This window comes from Folsomia candida, unplaced genomic scaffold (assembly GCF_002217175.1).
Source record: "Folsomia candida strain VU population unplaced genomic scaffold, ASM221717v1 Fcan01_Sc003, whole genome shotgun sequence".
Taxonomy (NCBI): Eukaryota; Metazoa; Arthropoda; class Collembola; order Entomobryomorpha; family Isotomidae; genus Folsomia; species Folsomia candida.
Genome location: NW_019091195.1, coordinates 869,437 through 885,895, shown reverse-complemented (window position 1 = coordinate 885,895; position 16,459 = coordinate 869,437). Strand labels below are relative to the sequence as shown.

At 39.2% G+C, this 16,459-nt stretch overlaps 2 protein-coding genes across 5 annotated transcripts; both read right to left on the bottom strand.

Annotated features, from left to right (window-relative positions):
* Positions 1 to 267: 267 nt before the first annotated feature.
* On the bottom strand, positions 268 to 3,444 carry LOC110846127 (zinc finger protein 420). The gene is made up of 6 exons (XM_022092761.2): positions 3,249 to 3,444; positions 2,726 to 3,130; positions 2,583 to 2,657; positions 2,143 to 2,515; positions 1,356 to 1,778; positions 268 to 1,270 (listed from the first exon to the last, which is right to left on the bottom strand). Exons 2-6 carry the CDS (start codon positions 3,111 to 3,113, stop codon positions 382 to 384), a joined length of 2,148 nt encoding a protein of 715 aa, XP_021948453.1. The 5' UTR covers positions 3,114 to 3,130; positions 3,249 to 3,444; the 3' UTR covers positions 268 to 381.
* A 1,727-nt stretch (positions 3,445 to 5,171) lies between these two features.
* LOC110845575 (vacuolar protein sorting-associated protein 4B-like) lies at positions 5,172 to 16,458 on the bottom strand. Of its 4 annotated transcripts, XM_035849362.1 has the most exons (10): positions 16,405 to 16,458; positions 8,697 to 8,767; positions 8,365 to 8,457; positions 7,862 to 8,113; positions 6,308 to 6,949; positions 6,087 to 6,237; positions 5,965 to 6,008; positions 5,721 to 5,898; positions 5,504 to 5,642; positions 5,172 to 5,430 (listed from the first exon to the last, which is right to left on the bottom strand). In XM_035849362.1, exons 4-10 carry the CDS (start codon positions 8,070 to 8,072, stop codon positions 5,233 to 5,235), a joined length of 1,563 nt encoding a protein of 520 aa, XP_035705255.1. In that variant the 5' UTR covers positions 8,073 to 8,113; positions 8,365 to 8,457; positions 8,697 to 8,767; positions 16,405 to 16,458; the 3' UTR covers positions 5,172 to 5,232. The 4 variants fall into 4 exon arrangements, with proteins under 4 accessions (XP_035705255.1, XP_035705256.1, XP_035705253.1 ...); XM_035849363.1 differs by lacking the exon at positions 8,365 to 8,457; XM_035849360.1 differs by lacking the exon at positions 16,405 to 16,458 and having other exon boundaries at positions 8,697 to 10,474.
* Position 16,459: the final 1 nt, after the last annotated feature.

Here is a 16,459-nt window from a genome sequence, read left to right as displayed (position 1 = left end):
TGCATGATTATATGTAGAAATACGGTGTTATCCAATCAATTCAGTGTATCAGTCACTAAAAATTGGCTCGATGAGGAAGATCAACAATCTGAAGCTCCGTTTTGGAATAATTTTAATTTTTTTTTGGAGGAATTTTTTCGTGATTGCATGATGAACTTTTCCCTTCTGCGATGCTTAACTACTCTTGATTTTTTTCAGTAAAAGTAAAATATATATCTAATATCTATGTAGGCTAAAAAGGTAAAACAAAAAAATGAACCGATTTTATGCATTATCTGCTGCTGTTTCAAGGCTTTGCAGTCTATAGGTTTTATTGAACAATAAAATCTAAGAATATGGTAATACAACTTAATAATCAACCATTAATATTCTGCGACACGGCTAAATGATAACTTCTTGTTGAGATATGGACTCAATAATCACTTCCGTTATAACTTCAATATTGGAGTTGGAGGAATCATCATTCATTCCAGTTTCAGTTTTCATCGAATTTGTGTTAGATTTGCTCATTATATATGGTGATCTGCTTTTCAAACTACAATTCTTTCCACTCTTGTGTTTTTCGAGTTTCTCAGCAGAATAAAAGTTTGTCCCACACACACTGCACGTATGTCCAAATTTCTCATGAAGTTCTTTATGGCGATTGAATGTAAATCGTTTGAAAAATTTTCTTGGGCATTGGGGACATTCAAATTTGTGCGGTATACCCTTATGCACTACATTCTTGTGATAGCTCAAGGTAGAAGGATGAGAAAACATTCGGCCGCACTCATCACAAGTAACTTTAGGCTTGGGAGAGAGGGGGATTTTGGCATGAAGGGTTTTCTCGTGTAGTTTCCTGCTGGTTAATCTAGTAAAGGTTTTTCCACAGCCAGGGTGGGTGCAGGTATGAGGACGGAATCCCTCGTGTACGAGACGAATGTGACGAGAAAGTTGTTCCGCCTTCACAACGATGCCACATATCTCACAAACCGTAGTGATTTTTGGCCCATGCTTGATCCCGTTTGGATGGAATTTATTCTGGTGTTTTTCAAGTTGTGACGCTTTTTTGTATCTAATTCTTGGACAGAAAGAGCAAGCGTAGGAATACGTAGTATCTGTAGTTCGGAGGTTCTTGTATTTCTGTTGACGTGAATGCATGAGTTTCAGGATCTCTTTGTTTGTACCACATATCGATTGTTCGTGTATTGACAAGTAATGTTTGTCAGAAAAGGCTTTGCCACACTTGGAACAACTAAAGGGTTTGTCTCGTGTATGTGTTCGGCTATGCCTAAAAAATGTAATTATAAATATTTAGACTATAGTAATAATTGAAAAGAATATACAGTAAATATTTCGGATAAAGATGCACTTACTTGATCAGAGCACTTTTTCTATCAAAAACTTTTTCGCAATCTGGGTCGGGACACTTGATTAAGGTAATGTTGAACTCCTTGAGTTGCTCAGAGTCATGCTCTACTTCACAAACGATCATTTCGTGAACAATGCATCTCTTTTTAGAGGATAATCCCTTTCCACACACTGAGCAGGGGAAAACGTCGTTCGTGTGATTGTACTTGATGTGGGCAACTAGTTCATAATTGGTAGCGACAATTTTCTCGCAATGTTGGCATTTATGGCGGCCTGGTAAATGAGCCCGTTTAGTGTGCATTCGTAGGTTTTTCTGGGTATAGAAAGATTTTCCACATTCTGAACAAATGATTACTGCTTTTGAAATTTTGTCCGATGAGTGATTGTTGTAGTTACTGTCGGAATCTGATTCAGCATCGTCACTATCCCTATACAAATAATTACAATCCATATCAAACCTTCAGCGCAGACTTTATTTAGCCCGAGTCAGGGGTAGATTCCACTTCTTCACGAGACCAAACTACTATTACCACCCCACCACGTGGTGACAATGTTTGTAAAATATTTGTATACTTCTAATATAGGTTGATAATATTTTCCAGGGTTGCTTGGTCAAGCACATGACTGATGTGACCCATCTTAGAACTGAACTTTTACATACTACAGAAATGTATGAGTGTGCAAAATTTCAAGTCGATCGGTCAAGTTTGAAGAGAGCAATTGATAGACAGACATGACGGTTATAACCCTGATTCGAGCTAAAAATTCATAAGAAAGAAGAATAAAACTTACGAATATTCCGATTCTCCACTTTCTTCTTTGGCTTCGAATTTAGTTTTCTTTTTAGGCCCCTCAACCTTCGAGATGGTCTTTCTCAAAAATTCTTCAGCCAAAATTCTACTTTTCCGTTTTGGTCGATATGCAAGAGGATCAATCCCATGTGGAATAATTTCGCTTTGGATACCCTCTTCGGCATCAGATTCAGCTTTAATAAACATCGGCGACGTAGTGATGTCAGAACATAAGTCAAAATCACCGTCACTCGAGGTGTTTTCAATCTTAATAGGACTTTCGGATGTAACCGGTGCCTTTGTACGCGTGGGACTTTTAGGCGAAGACTTTTTGTTTGGTGATGTTCTGAGTTTGGGTGTCGAAATTTGTCCGCCTGGAAAGTCCGAAAAATACATAAGATCATTTCCATGCGCAATGTTCACTATTATGTACATACGAACCTGTACGTCTTTTGGCAACGTTTGATTCTTGAGACTTAGACGCATCTTTTTTGCCCCGGGTTGACTTATCAGCATCTATAAATACAAACCATTATCACTCAAAATGTCATGTTGCCTTTCTTTACTATTTCATTGTAAATTACCCGATCGTCTTATACGTGCCCTTTTTACAATAACATTAATATCTTCACGAATGGCGTCAATCCGTTGTTGCAAGTCCCAAACTTCTTTAATGTCAGTGAGACACTCGGTGCAGCTGTGAATCCGGTCACGTTCCTCTTCCTCCAACAGTAAGCCCTTGAAGAGGACAACTTGTCTCTCGTAATGACGTCGTCCCTGTAACAGCGATGTCACTTTGGCGTTTCCGCACACGAAACAACCACCTTCAGATGACCCATCCGGTAGTAGGTCTGTTGATGTGTCTGGTGATACGTTTAGCTTATCGTCGATAATATCTGCACCCTTGATCTTTTCTAGTTTCTGTTTCTCTGTGGTCACGGCAGGTTTATTACGACTACTCTTCCTCGTCATGATGGACACGGCAAAATCTGGACAAAGTAATTTGTCTTTAGATATTCAATGATCTTCTTACTTTGTCGTAACGTATTATTAGGCCTAACTTAACTAATAATAAATACTTTATATAACACAAAATGTAATACTTACCTTAACTGACTGTAAGACACTTGAATACAAATATCCTTCACTAGGTAGCTAAATTTATGATCAAATTGGCAACATTTATTAATTTATTATTTTAATTGCAGACTCTGCAATGCAGACGACAAGTGTTAAATGTTGTGAATGTTGTGTCAGTTAACGTCTGTGAAGTTAGAACCGGTTATGAGCAAAATTGAGACTCGGAACAATACAGTATGCACACACATTATTAGCACCCCTCAAAATCGGCTAATATCTGCTGCCGTAAATTAAGTAATAAAGGTCGCCATGCCTCCAGTGACCTAAAAATGACCTAAATCTGTCGCCATGCCTCCAATGACCTTAAAATGACCTAAATCTGTCGCCATGCCTCCAGTCACCTTAAAATGACCTAAATCTGAAGCCATGCCTCCAGTCACCTTAAAATGACCTAAATCTGTCGCCATGCCTCCAATGACCTTAAAATGACCTAAATCTGTCGCCATGCCTCCAATGACCTTAAAATTGCCTAAATCTGTCAACATGGCTCCACTTGTCAATTTCTAGTCAATTTATGTCATGATTGGATTTTGACTTCCCCAGCGCGGCATTTCACTTACGGCATTCCTTGAAATTTAAAATAATGCACAATTACATGCTCCATAAGACCCCGCCGACCCGCATCCTGACAAAAAATTTCCCGCCCCGCACTTGTCAATTTCTAGTCAATTTATGTCATGATTGGATTTTGACTTCCCCAGCGCGGCATTTGACTTACGGCATTCTTTGAAATTTAAAATAATGCACAATTACATGCTCCATAAGACTCCGCCGACCCGCATCCTGACAAAAAATTTCCCGCCCCGCACTTGTCAATTTCTAGTCAATTTATGTCATGATTGGATTTTGACTTCCCCAGCGCGGCATTTGACTTACGGCATTCTTTGAAATTTAAAATAATGCACAATTACATGCTCCATAAGACTCCGCCGACCCGCATCCTGACAAAAAATTTCCCGCCCCGCACTTGTCAATTTCTAGTCAATTTATGTCATGATTGGATTTTGACTTCCCCAGCGCGGCATTTGACTTACGGCATTCTTTGAAGTTTAAAATAATGCACAATTACATGCTCCATAAGACTCCGCCCACCCGCATCCTGACAAAAAATTTCCCGCCCCGCACTTGTCAATTTCTAGTCAATTCATGTCAAAATTGGATTTTGACTTCCCCAGCGCGGCATTTGACTTACGGCATTCTTTGAAATTTAAAATAATGCACAATTACATGCTCCATAAGACTCCGCCGACCCGCATCCTGACAAAAAATTTCCCGCCCCGCACTTGTCAATTTCTAGTCAATTCATGTCAAAATTGGATTTTGACTTCCCCAGCGCGGAATTTGACTTACGGCATTCTTTGAAGTTTAAAATAAAGCACAATTACATGCTCCATAAGACTCCGCCGACCCGCATCCTGACAAAAAATTTCCCGCTTGCACTTGTCAATTTCTAGTCAATTTATGTCATGATTGGATTTTGACTTCCCCAGCGCGGCATTTGACTTACGGCATTCTTTGAAATTTAAAATAATGCACAATTACATGCTCCATAAGACTCCGCCGACCCGCATCCTGACAAAAAATTTCCCGCCCCGCACTTGTATATTTACAATGACAATTTATACTCAGATTATAAATATTTATTTGAACTGAAGTTACACAAGATTTGACTAAGAATTTGATGTCGGCATCGGTTTTAACTCGCTCCGATTTTGATGGAACTATTATAATTATCAGTGCCTGGATAAATAATAGAACCGGATTTTTCATAATGCACAGTGTGAGCGAAGATATGATGGAATACGTAATGCATTTTTTCCATAACGAGAAAAATTGCAAGAGAAAGGCAAACGCTCGGTTGCGGATTTCACCATAGTTTCGTTTAATATGTAAGTTGATAATAGATGTGCATTTATTGAATTTAAATAATATTTATCGAGTAAGATCATGTTTAGTAAAACAGGCAGCAAAACATTTCAAATAGGCACGAGCTGAGCGTTGGCTCATACTCTCCTTCATAATAAACCGGTTGAGTCATCCCCTCTGCTCCGAATTCTCGTCCCCACCTTTTAAGCTCATCAAGGGTTTTCTCATCGTTCGTGGCCCCATTGGTTGATCCATCAGTCCGAATTAATCCTTCAAACATTTCCTAGTAGAAATTCAAAATTAATTAGTAATAGCGACATGGGCCAAGTATTCCAAGCATGGCGAATAAGGCATACCTGGGTTATCAATGTTGTTGGCTTGCAGCCCACCTTCATGAGTTGGACAATATCGTTCACACCGTCCGAGGAAAAGTTACTAGTGTACTGAAGTGCTTGTAGTTTTGAAATGGCAACAGCAAGGTCGTGGGCAGAGAAACTAATGCGAAATAAATCGGTAATGTGAAATTAATTTGGTGAGAAGTGAAGAAACTATACATATATGTACATATAATACCCCTCAGTCATTGAAGATATTTTGCCAAGATCGAATGATTCCGTTAAAAGATTTGTTTTCTTTAAATAGTGTGCTAGTATTCGCTCCCTTGCAAAGGAATCGGGTAATCCAATATAAATTCTTTTCGAAAACCTTCGCCTGAATGCATAATCCAAATGCTGCGGAAAATTTGTCAATCCTGGGAAAATTTAGTTAACTTAAGCAACTTGAAACTATGTAATGGTCTGTGCCACCAAAGACTAACCCACGACCACGATTCCAGAATAATTATTTAGGCCATCCATGCACCTGTAATTAATTGCATAATAGCAAGATGCATAAATGCGTACTACAAGGATGCGTAATACAAAAAATGAAAATACTTACGAAAGAAATCCCGTCTTGAGCCGTCGAATGTGTTCAGGATCGTCCTCTTTTCGCTGACATAATAGAGAGTCGATCTCGTCAATAATTATTATCGACGGGCGCTTCTCTTGAGCCAACTCGAAAATCCGACTGAGGTACTTGTCTGAGTCACCTGCAAAATATTGACAGGATAAATTTTAAGCTGGCATAAACAGTAAAAATTAACGACACAGTTAGCATACCTATCCACTTATGCAAGATGTCTTTTGGCTCTACCTTCCAGATGCTTATCGTTGGGAAGGTTTTGCACTTTTCCTCTTTTATATAGTTAAGCTCCCCCACAAGACAGCTTAAGATATGGGTTTTTCCAACCCCAGAAGGTCCAAAAAGCAGCACGCCTTGAAGGTCACTGCCAAATTCTTTCTCCGCCACCAATGGTAGGAAAATGGTTTTCTTCATACTCACGATAACGTGGTCCAAACCAATCACGTCCGACAGCCTCCCACTTCCTGTTTTCACGAGACACTGTAAAATAATGTGATCAGTTATGGCAACTGCTTTTTCCTTTAATTTAACTGCTTCCTTATTAGTCGATTTTCCCTTTGTGGCATTTTCGTTGTTTTCAGTAAGATCTTGCATAGAAATGGTTTGTGTTCCGCTGTTGGCTGAGGGATTTACATATGAGAAATGGATTTCTGAATCCATACCCATTAGAGAAACTAACGGATTTGTTACTGGATTGAACGTCTCAGCCAAGCCACAGCTAACAGGCATAGTCAGTCTGACCGCTGTAGGTAAGTTGTTTGTGGTTGGCAGAACCTCAGGCTGTTTATGGTCCCCCGTTGCTGTCGAAGGTTTGTCGTTTTCCTCAGTGTGGCAAATACCTAACAACGAAAAAAAATAATAAGTTTTAATTTAGCCCTCCAAAAAGTGGCATAATTCGACATTTTCTGAGCCGATTTTGATAAAGTGTTGCACCGATCATTTTTACGGGATTTCGAAACTATGCACAAGTCGAGTTCGAGAATTTTTTTTATCTTTACCCAGGTGATATGCACCAAAATGTGCAAAACTTTTCCCTTCAAGACATTGCTTTCTATGCCTCGTAGGTAGTGTAACTCAGTACTGCAAACATTGTAGGAAAAGACATTCTGAACATTTTAAGTGCAAAATTACCTAAATCGGTTAAGAAATGGAGGAGTTATATAGATTGGAAAATCCAAAAAAAATATTCAGGATGGACAAATAATAGCGGTGTTGCGGTGCATATATTATTAATAACAACCAATTATTAGCTTTAAATACACAAGGTCCCAAAAAATTGGAAATCTTAGTGAGGCCGTGCAATAATAACTAATAAATTCAATTAGATTGAAGCATTTGTTTTTCATCGCTCTGGGTATCATTTTTGCTGGAACCATTCTGAATTTTGCTTTTCATACGCATGAATTCTTAATTTTCAAAAAAAAACGAAAAGCAATTTCAAGTTTCACACTAGAAGTTTGAAAATTAAATTAACTGAGATCAAATATGAAGGTTTAATAATTGTGAAGTACATACATATTTGTTTTAAAAAGTTACAAATCTAAAATTTTGAGATACTAATTTGGATATTCCGTATTTTTATTCTGATAAAATCATCAGACCGATTGAGGGGGACCAGTGTATTCTACTTAAGTGATTAATTCTTCCAGTAAAAAAGTGGTATGGAGAGCGGTGATACAACAATTCTACAGTGTAATTTAATTTATTAGTTGTTCTTGCACGGTCTCGCTAAGATTTCCAATTTTTTGGACCTTGTTTATTATCAGAGTTGCCCTTAATTCCGCTTATGTTTTCTTCCTCGGTAATTTTCCTTTCCTGGTCAAGTTTCCCGTCATTGCAGCTTTCCTCCTCCTCGTCGGGTACACCCGTCTCTAATTCTGAGATAAGCACTTGTGGTTCCTCGTCGTCGTCGCTTTCAAATTGTGAAGATTTTCCGTCGTCGTCACTCTCCTCCTCTTCCATGGACTCCACATTGTCAGGGTGTACTCCAGCGATACACTTTTCTACAATTATTACACAAAAATTATAAAACAACTGCATAATACTTGAGAATGCGTGCAAAAATAAAGGGACGTGCATAAAATAAGTAACGATTTGGATGGACAGGGAGAGTATTTGGCCGAAGTTGCAATTAAACTTGCGCCACATCTTGAAACCAGGGCGCAACTGGTAACGCACGGGAAGGGAGGATTTTTAAAAAATCCCAGGTCTGCGTCATATATTTTATGACCGTTCCTTAACGTAGAAACTGTACCTTTTTCCAGTTCATGCAAGCAGACTATTGCTAAGTCCTCATTGACACCGATTAAATCTGTCAAGACTTGAAGTTGAAAAGTTGAGTCACGATCTAATATAACAAAACGCTTTTTAAGATATTTGTAATTACTGTAAAGAGTATTGGATCATATTTACATGCAGAAAATGTACATTATGCAAAATTTGAGGGAAGGTACTTATGAATTTCTGACTACCCAAGTCGAGCAAATTGATCTAATCATTTGTGTATATTACCAATGGGCTTAGGAACTAAAGGCGAATACATGGTTGCATATCAGATTGGTAAAAAAATTATAAATGAAAATTAACCTTTTGAAAATCTTTTGAGGCACTTGTTGGCTTCGGTGAGGACCTCCAAAGCTTGCCGATACTGCCTCGTCCTGTGGTAATAAATTCCCATTTGAGATAAACTTTGACTTTTCTCAAAGTCGTCCATTTTTCAGTGAATTAATTTATTTATTTTCTAAGGATGCTTTGTGGGCAAAAGTGAATCTTAAAACTAAGAAGAAACCAAGATCAGATTGAGAAACTGGGACTGTGGATGAGAGTGAGAAATTTGATCTACTCTAACCCTGATCTTTAGGATTGTTTACTCAAGATTAATGGTAATTGCATCCGTTCAGTATTTTGTCATACTCTTGTCTCCGTAGTAAGTCATGTAGTTGCAGCTCTGACTAACAAAGTGAATCAGTTAATTTTGCCAAATTTTGAAATTGATTAAATTAAAAAATGATGTACGAGGAGGTGTCGGAATCGGAAACAGAGGGAGAAAGTGCTTCTGAAACCGAAAGTGTGACTCATTCCGAACAACTTGTTGACAATTCAGAAAAAGTGACGGACCAGACGCAGGAGTTACTAAATGAATCTGAAGAGGAACCTGCCAAGGAATCACGAGAAGAAATTCATGAAAGACAGGCAAAAGAAATTCCAGAGCAAATACGGTTAGTTGTTCGTGATTTCAATTCGTAGTTTGTGTGCAAAATTTTGGCTTCATACATATATATGCATGCATGGCATCATTTTGTGTGTGGCGAGAGAGAGAGAGAAAGATCATCGCGTAAACTTTACTGATAAATCGAGCAGGTTTGACTTTTTCCCCTCGTCCAATGTACACCGCATATACAAAACCATAGATCTATAAATACAAAGATGCCGTCCAGTTTAGTGATCCTTATTTACTTGTCCATGATACAGAACTCACTTTTACGCATTTCAGAACTTATTCGTTGAGTTCCAACCCATTGGTAAAAACCCTTCTCTTTCGACTTTTATGCATAAGTCTCAAGCTGCCTCTGACTTTATTATGCAACCATGTTTGCATGTACATACGTCTGCTCCCATTTCTCTAAACACGATTTCATAAAGCTTGCTGTAATTTAATTTTAGTATCCAAATTGGATTTGAAAAATTGCTTATAATTAAGGAAAAATTTATTACACAGGAATGAGCAGAGGAATGAATATCTTCCACAATGTCCTGAATTTGACTATGATAAGGATGTGAAGAGGATCAGAAAGGAGGAGAGAGAAAAAATGGCAAAAGAACAAGAAATGCGAAAAAAGAAGGGAGGAACTAATTCAACCCTGCTCCCATTTTCGAGTGACGAAATGGGACTGCTTGTAAGTCGATTTTAAGCTGTTTGATGAATAATACGTTAGTATTACATTCGCTTAACCGATGGAAATTAATCTTGCAGCGCTGTGGTCCACCAGGCGGCTGGACAGTGTCTAACCCGCCCTTACAACCCTCAAAGCCATTAAAACAACCATTTGCCGAATACAATGCGAATTATGCTCCGTATTCGAAGCCAAACAAATCAAGGGTAAAGGCCACTAATCCGAAATCGGATGATAATTCTTCCAGCGGACCTTCTCTGCACCATCGAACACCAGTGCTTAAACCCAAAATTACGCATAACCTTCTCCACGAATTAGGGAAGGTTCTTCACGAGAAGTTGATCGCCTGTAATACAGAAGATAAGAATGCAGCGCTTCTCTCAATACTTGAAACCAGTGGGTTCGCGCAGATATTTGCAGAAACGGATCAGCAAAAATCTGCAAAGAAAAAAATTACGAAGACAGAGAAATTCAGCGCAGTCAAAATATTTATCGTTCGATAACAAGCATTATTGGGCGAATTTCGTCAAGGACGAGGGCTTCAGTCAAGAAGTCCGCAAGTCATTTTTTTGTAAAATGGCGGAATTCCAACAGAAGAAAAATGCACCTCATCGGCGTCGTAACCCCGAGGAAATTGTATTGGCAGAGCTTCCAAATTTAATGGATCCGGAAGACGCTGCTTCTCAAAGCGCTTCACCCTCAGTGCAAGCGTCTCGTAAAAATACTCACATACAACGTGAACCAACGACTAGGACCAGGGAACCTACGAGACGGTATCCAGAGAAGGATTTCTACCTTCCTCCAAAAAGCAAGAAGAAAAATGAAACTTGGTGCAACTGTGGCGTGAGGGGCGATGACCACTTACCAGCCGTTCAGTGCGACGGCTGCGGTACGTGGTATCACTACGAGAAAAATGGGGAGGGAATGCAGCATTGTGACTACACAGAAGGACAAGAAACCGAAGAATGGTACTGCATGATATGCCGTGAAGAAAATCAGATATCTGGCGAATTTGACTCCATTCAACCCGACGATGATCATGACAACGACAAGGACCATCATCCGGACAACATGCATGATAATGCTGACGGTGGATTTGAAAATTTAACACACACCGAGTGCGAAGATCCCAGTTTGACACAAATACGATCATCAGATAATTCGGAGGCCAATTTAACTACAACCTCTTTACTCGAAATGACTGAACCGGAAATTGATCATGAATCCGATCGAGAGACTGTTATTGCCCCTATGAGAGCAAAGGAGACTCGTACTTTGGAAAACGTCCAACTTGACATGGATACAATTTGTTCAGTCCTAAATGTCACCGAGGAGGAACTGAATTATATCCCTCCGAAAGAAATTGATATTATCTTCTCGGCAGAAAGCATTTCAAAGATTTACAATTACGACACAGGAAAATTTGTGCAAGAGAAAAAAGCTCGTGGTGATGAGTTAGCACAACGGCTTCGCGAATCTGGAATTCTGTGCGCATTTAAAAACAGCCGAGCGCCTTATTATTACGCCACGAAAAAGCAAAACCAATCATTCGCCAAGCAAGAAGGTTATTGTACTTGCGGGATGAAATTCAACCTAATTTTTCTTTCTAAACCCGTACAAGGCTTTCCAGTTAAAGCAAAATGTGAGTCGTCAGGCGTGTTCAATTTGGTGCAATCCAAGCGGACATCACGGCCTATCACTGGAGATGAGAGGGAGAAACTTGCCAAAACTTTACTCACCACATCAGCCGTTAAAGTGTTTTTAACCGACATGAGTCATGTCGCTGGATTAGAACTGCTGCATAGGAATGTACCGCCGACAACTGATGTTTTACGAACAACTCGAGCCGAAGGAAAAGCTAAGGAACGATTCGATTCCAATGTTTTTGAAGATTTAAAAAAACTCGACCAACACTATAAACTTACACATAATCCCGACGGAGTTATAAAAGGGTACATGCAAGATTACAACCTTGACCCAAAACTATTCCGGGTTGATCTGTTTGATCAGCAGTCTCTGAAGCTTTTGGCCGACAAGATTGCAAAAGAACACGTGACACTTGGAATTGACGCCACCGGAGGAATTTTTAAACCACTACCAAACGCAGGAGGAGCTCTCGATTCATCAAGTCAACCAAATTCAAAAAATCAACCAAGATCAGCAAGACCACGGAACTCCTTACTACTGTACAGTTTCGTGGCGCAAACTGGCAGTGGTAATTTCGTTGTGGCGGACAGTATCCTAATGAGAGGACAATCTAACGATATAGGGGGACCTTTGACGAGTGTAAAACGAGGATTAAAAAAATTACGCCCATACCAGCCCAAAAGTGCACCTGATATTATCTGCACCGACTTCAACTTTGCAATGCTTCACGCTGTGTCAGAGTCATTTAATGTGATGAAACTTGATGAATATTTGAAAAGAAGCTATGACGTACTCCAAGATAAAGCAACCTTTTCCGAAGATATTGCTTGTATCCAATTATGTGCGTCTCATCTTACAAAGTCGTTTCTAGATAATGTAAGAAGGAAAACCGCAACCAGCAAACATGCAAAGAAACTAGTTGATGCGAGTGTTAGGGGCTTGGCGAAGTTTCAAGAGTGTACATGCCTGGATGAAGTAAACATAGCTATGCAAGATGTTTGTACTTTGTTTGGTATGGAAAGAATGACATCCGAGGAAATTAATAATACAGTGGGAAGGATTAGCTCCATGGCTCTCGATGGTTGCGTTGAGCCAGATGACGGAAATTCCCCCAATTTTGAAGAGGAGGATGAGGTCGCCACCAAGCTTCTACGTGAAAAGTCACCCTACTACCATTTATTTCGAAAAATACGTAAGAACTTGGTACAAGATGTGGAAGTCGACGCCGCAAGCAATCCATATTACTCGCCATCCGTGCTCAACATTTATGAAAATACATACGTTCCATTTATTGGAATTTTTGCACGGGGAGTGGTTCAGAAAACAAAGTACCCAAACTTTGTGCGCGTTACAAATGGTGGCACCGAATCCGAGTTCAGATTAATCAAGAACAATCTAATAGCAAATCCAGAGAACGTGGCGGTTGCTAAGTTGGATCCTCCAACTTAGCAACGGTCCACTCACACCATTTTGTCAGTACATAATAATTCAAATTTAATTTCTTCAAAAATGAAAATTTGTGTTGGAAACAATTCATTTGTCGCAACATGTATAGAATGATAAAGTGTCAAATAATATTGCTTAGTTAGTAACCTGAAAAACACGAAGAAACCGAGCATGCAAAGCGAGAATGCCCAACCAACCAACAGAAGGTATACCAGAATAAAAGACAATTACATTTTCATGATACAATATTTTATTATAAAATTACAATAATTAAATTACAAGCAAATCCATCAAACTAAGTTTTTGTAGTCCCCAACTGCTGAATTTGTCCGGCGATGAAATTACGACATCCAATTTGGAGAGAAAATTTAGAAAAATAGTTGAGGATATGTTAACTGACCAACATGGAAATTTGGGTAACATTACATATAGACATTTAGAATTTACAAATAATCAAGTATCAAGAATTCGTATAATAAATTTCGGAAATACTTTTAGAAAAGCAGAAGACAAGGGTCAAAACTCTAGGGAAGGACCACGTAGCTAAGGAGAAGGATAAATACAAGCGATATAAGTACACATACTTTATAATTTAATCCATAAACGGGAAAAAAATTGAAATCACTTTTTCTTTAACTACTCAGGTTAATTGAAGCTCTTAGTGAAGAGTCAATCATGAAAGCTTATCACGAGATTAAGTTAGACGTGCTGCAAATTTATGTCCCCAAACCGGAAACATTTTCAGGGGAGTATAAATGCCCTCGTCAAAAGGTGTTATGGTTATACTTATATATTCTAAAACAATGTTTAAACTAATTTTCGTGATTGAAAGATCTGGGTCGAACGGAAGCCAAACTTTTGTGCAAATTTACAACAAATGGTGGTCTCGTATCCCTTTTCTGCAAAATCTTTCCAAATCATTTCCACCCAACTTTCTTCTGATCTGAGGAAAGCAGAGAACCTGGAAACCCTTGCATTCAATGTCAGTATAGCAGGTTAAATGCATCAAGTTATTCCGCACTTAAAAATATTATTGATTTTGCAGGATATTCTACAAGTATCCAACGTTCTCGTACCCGAAGCTTTTGAACGGATTTACTCCAAAATTATGCAAATGCCTCTCGAACACGCTCAGAGGGAACTGGAAAACAATTTTCCAACTTAACAAACGCGCAACAAAAATTCCATTCAGGAGCGTACAAAATTATTTTACTCTTTTAACTAATCTTTTCACAAATAACTAATTAAACAAACTCCAACAAATTTTAACCTATTTTAATTTTTTCAATCGTGTAAATAAATTTATTTATATACATTCCATCAATTTAGTCTGCATGAAAATGTATTGACTCAGCGACGCGGGACCAATTTTTATCCACGGCAGCAACCCTTATGCACATCGTGTAATTGCGCATTATTATTTCAAGTGATTCCGTAACTTCTGCTCATATAAATATTTATAATCTGATGAGTACAAATTGTCATTGTAAAAATACAAGTCCTGGGCAGGAAATTTTTTGTCCGGATGCGGGTCGGCGGAGTCTTATGAGCATGTAATTGTGCATTATTTTAATTTTCAAAGAATGCCGTAAGTCAAATGCCGCGCTGGGGAAGTCAAAATCCAATCATGACATAAATTGACTAGAAATTGACAAGTGCGGGGCGGGAAATTTTTTGTCAGGATGCGGGTCGGCGGAGTTTTATGGAGCATGTAATTGTGCATTATTTTCGATTTGAAAGAATGCCGTAAGTCAAATGCCGCGCTGGGGAAGTCAAAATCCAATTTTGACATGAATTGACTAGAAATTGACAAGTGCGGGGCGGGAAATTTTTTGTCAGGATGCGGGTCGGCGGAGTCTTATGGAGTATGAAATTGTGCATTATTTTCGATTTCAAGGAATGCCGTAAGTGAAATGCCGCGCTGGGGAAGTCAAAATCCAATTTTGACATGAATTGACTAGAAATTGACAAGTGCGGGGCGGGAAATTTTTTGTCAGGATGCGGGTCGGCGGAGTCTTATGGAGCATGTAATTGTGCATTATTTTAAATTTCAAAGAATGCCGTAAGTCAAAAGCCGCGCTGGGGAAGTCAAAATCCAATCATGACATAAATTGACTAGAAATTGACAAGTGCGGGGCGGGAAATTTTTTGTCAGGATGCGGGTCGGCGGAGTCTTATGGAGCATGTAATTGTGCATTATTTTAAACTTCAAAGAATGCCGTAAGTCAAATGCCGCGCTGGGGAAGTCAAAATCCAATTTTGACATGAATTGACTAGAAATTGACAAGTGGAGCCATGTTGACAGATTTAGGCAATTTTAAGGTCATTGGAGGCATGGCGACAGATTTAGGTCATTTTAAGGTCATTGGAGGTATGGTGACAGATTTAGGTCATTTTAAGGTCACTGGAGGCATGGCGACAGATTTAGGTCATTTTAAGGTCATTGGAGGCATGGCGACAGATATAGGTCATTTTAAGGTCACTGGAGGCATGTTGACAGATTTAGGCAATTTTAAGGTCATTAGAGGCATGGCGACAGATTTAGGTCATTTTAAGGTCACTGGAGGCATGGCGACATATTTAGGTAATTTTAAGGTCACTGGAGGCATGTTGACAGATTTAGGTCATTTTAAGGTCACTGGAGGCATGTTGACAGATTTAGGTCATTTTAAGGTGACTGGAGGCATGGCGACAGATTTAGGTCATTTTAAGGTGACTGGAGGCATGGCGACAGATTTAGGTCATTTTAAGGTCATTGGAGGCATGGCGACAGATTTAGGTCATTTTAAGGTCACTGGAGGCATGGCGACAGATTTAGGTAATTTTAAGGTCACTGGAGGCATGTTGACAGATTTAGGTCATTTTAAGGTCACTGGAGGCATGTTGACAGATTTAGGTCATTTTAAGGTGACTGGAGGCATGGCGACAGATTTAGGTCATTTTAAGGTGACTGGAGGCATGGCGACAGATTTAGGTCATTTTAAGGTCACTGGAGGCATGGCGACAGATTTAGGTAATTTTAAGGTCACTGGAGGCATGTTGACAGATTTAGGTCATTTTAAGGTCACTGGAGGCATGTTGACAGATTTAGGTCATTTTAAGGTGACTGGAGGCATGGCGACAGATTTAGGTCATTTTAAGGTGACTGGAGGCATGGCGACAGATTTAGGTCATTTTAAGGTCATTGGAGGCATGGCGACAGATTTAGGTCATTTTTAGGTCACTGGAGGCATGGCGACCTTTATTACTTAATTTACGGCAGCAGATATTAGCCGATTTTGAGGGGTGCTAATAATGTGTGTGCATACTGTATTGTTCCGAGTCTCAATTTTGCTCATAACCGGTTCTAACTTCACAGACGTT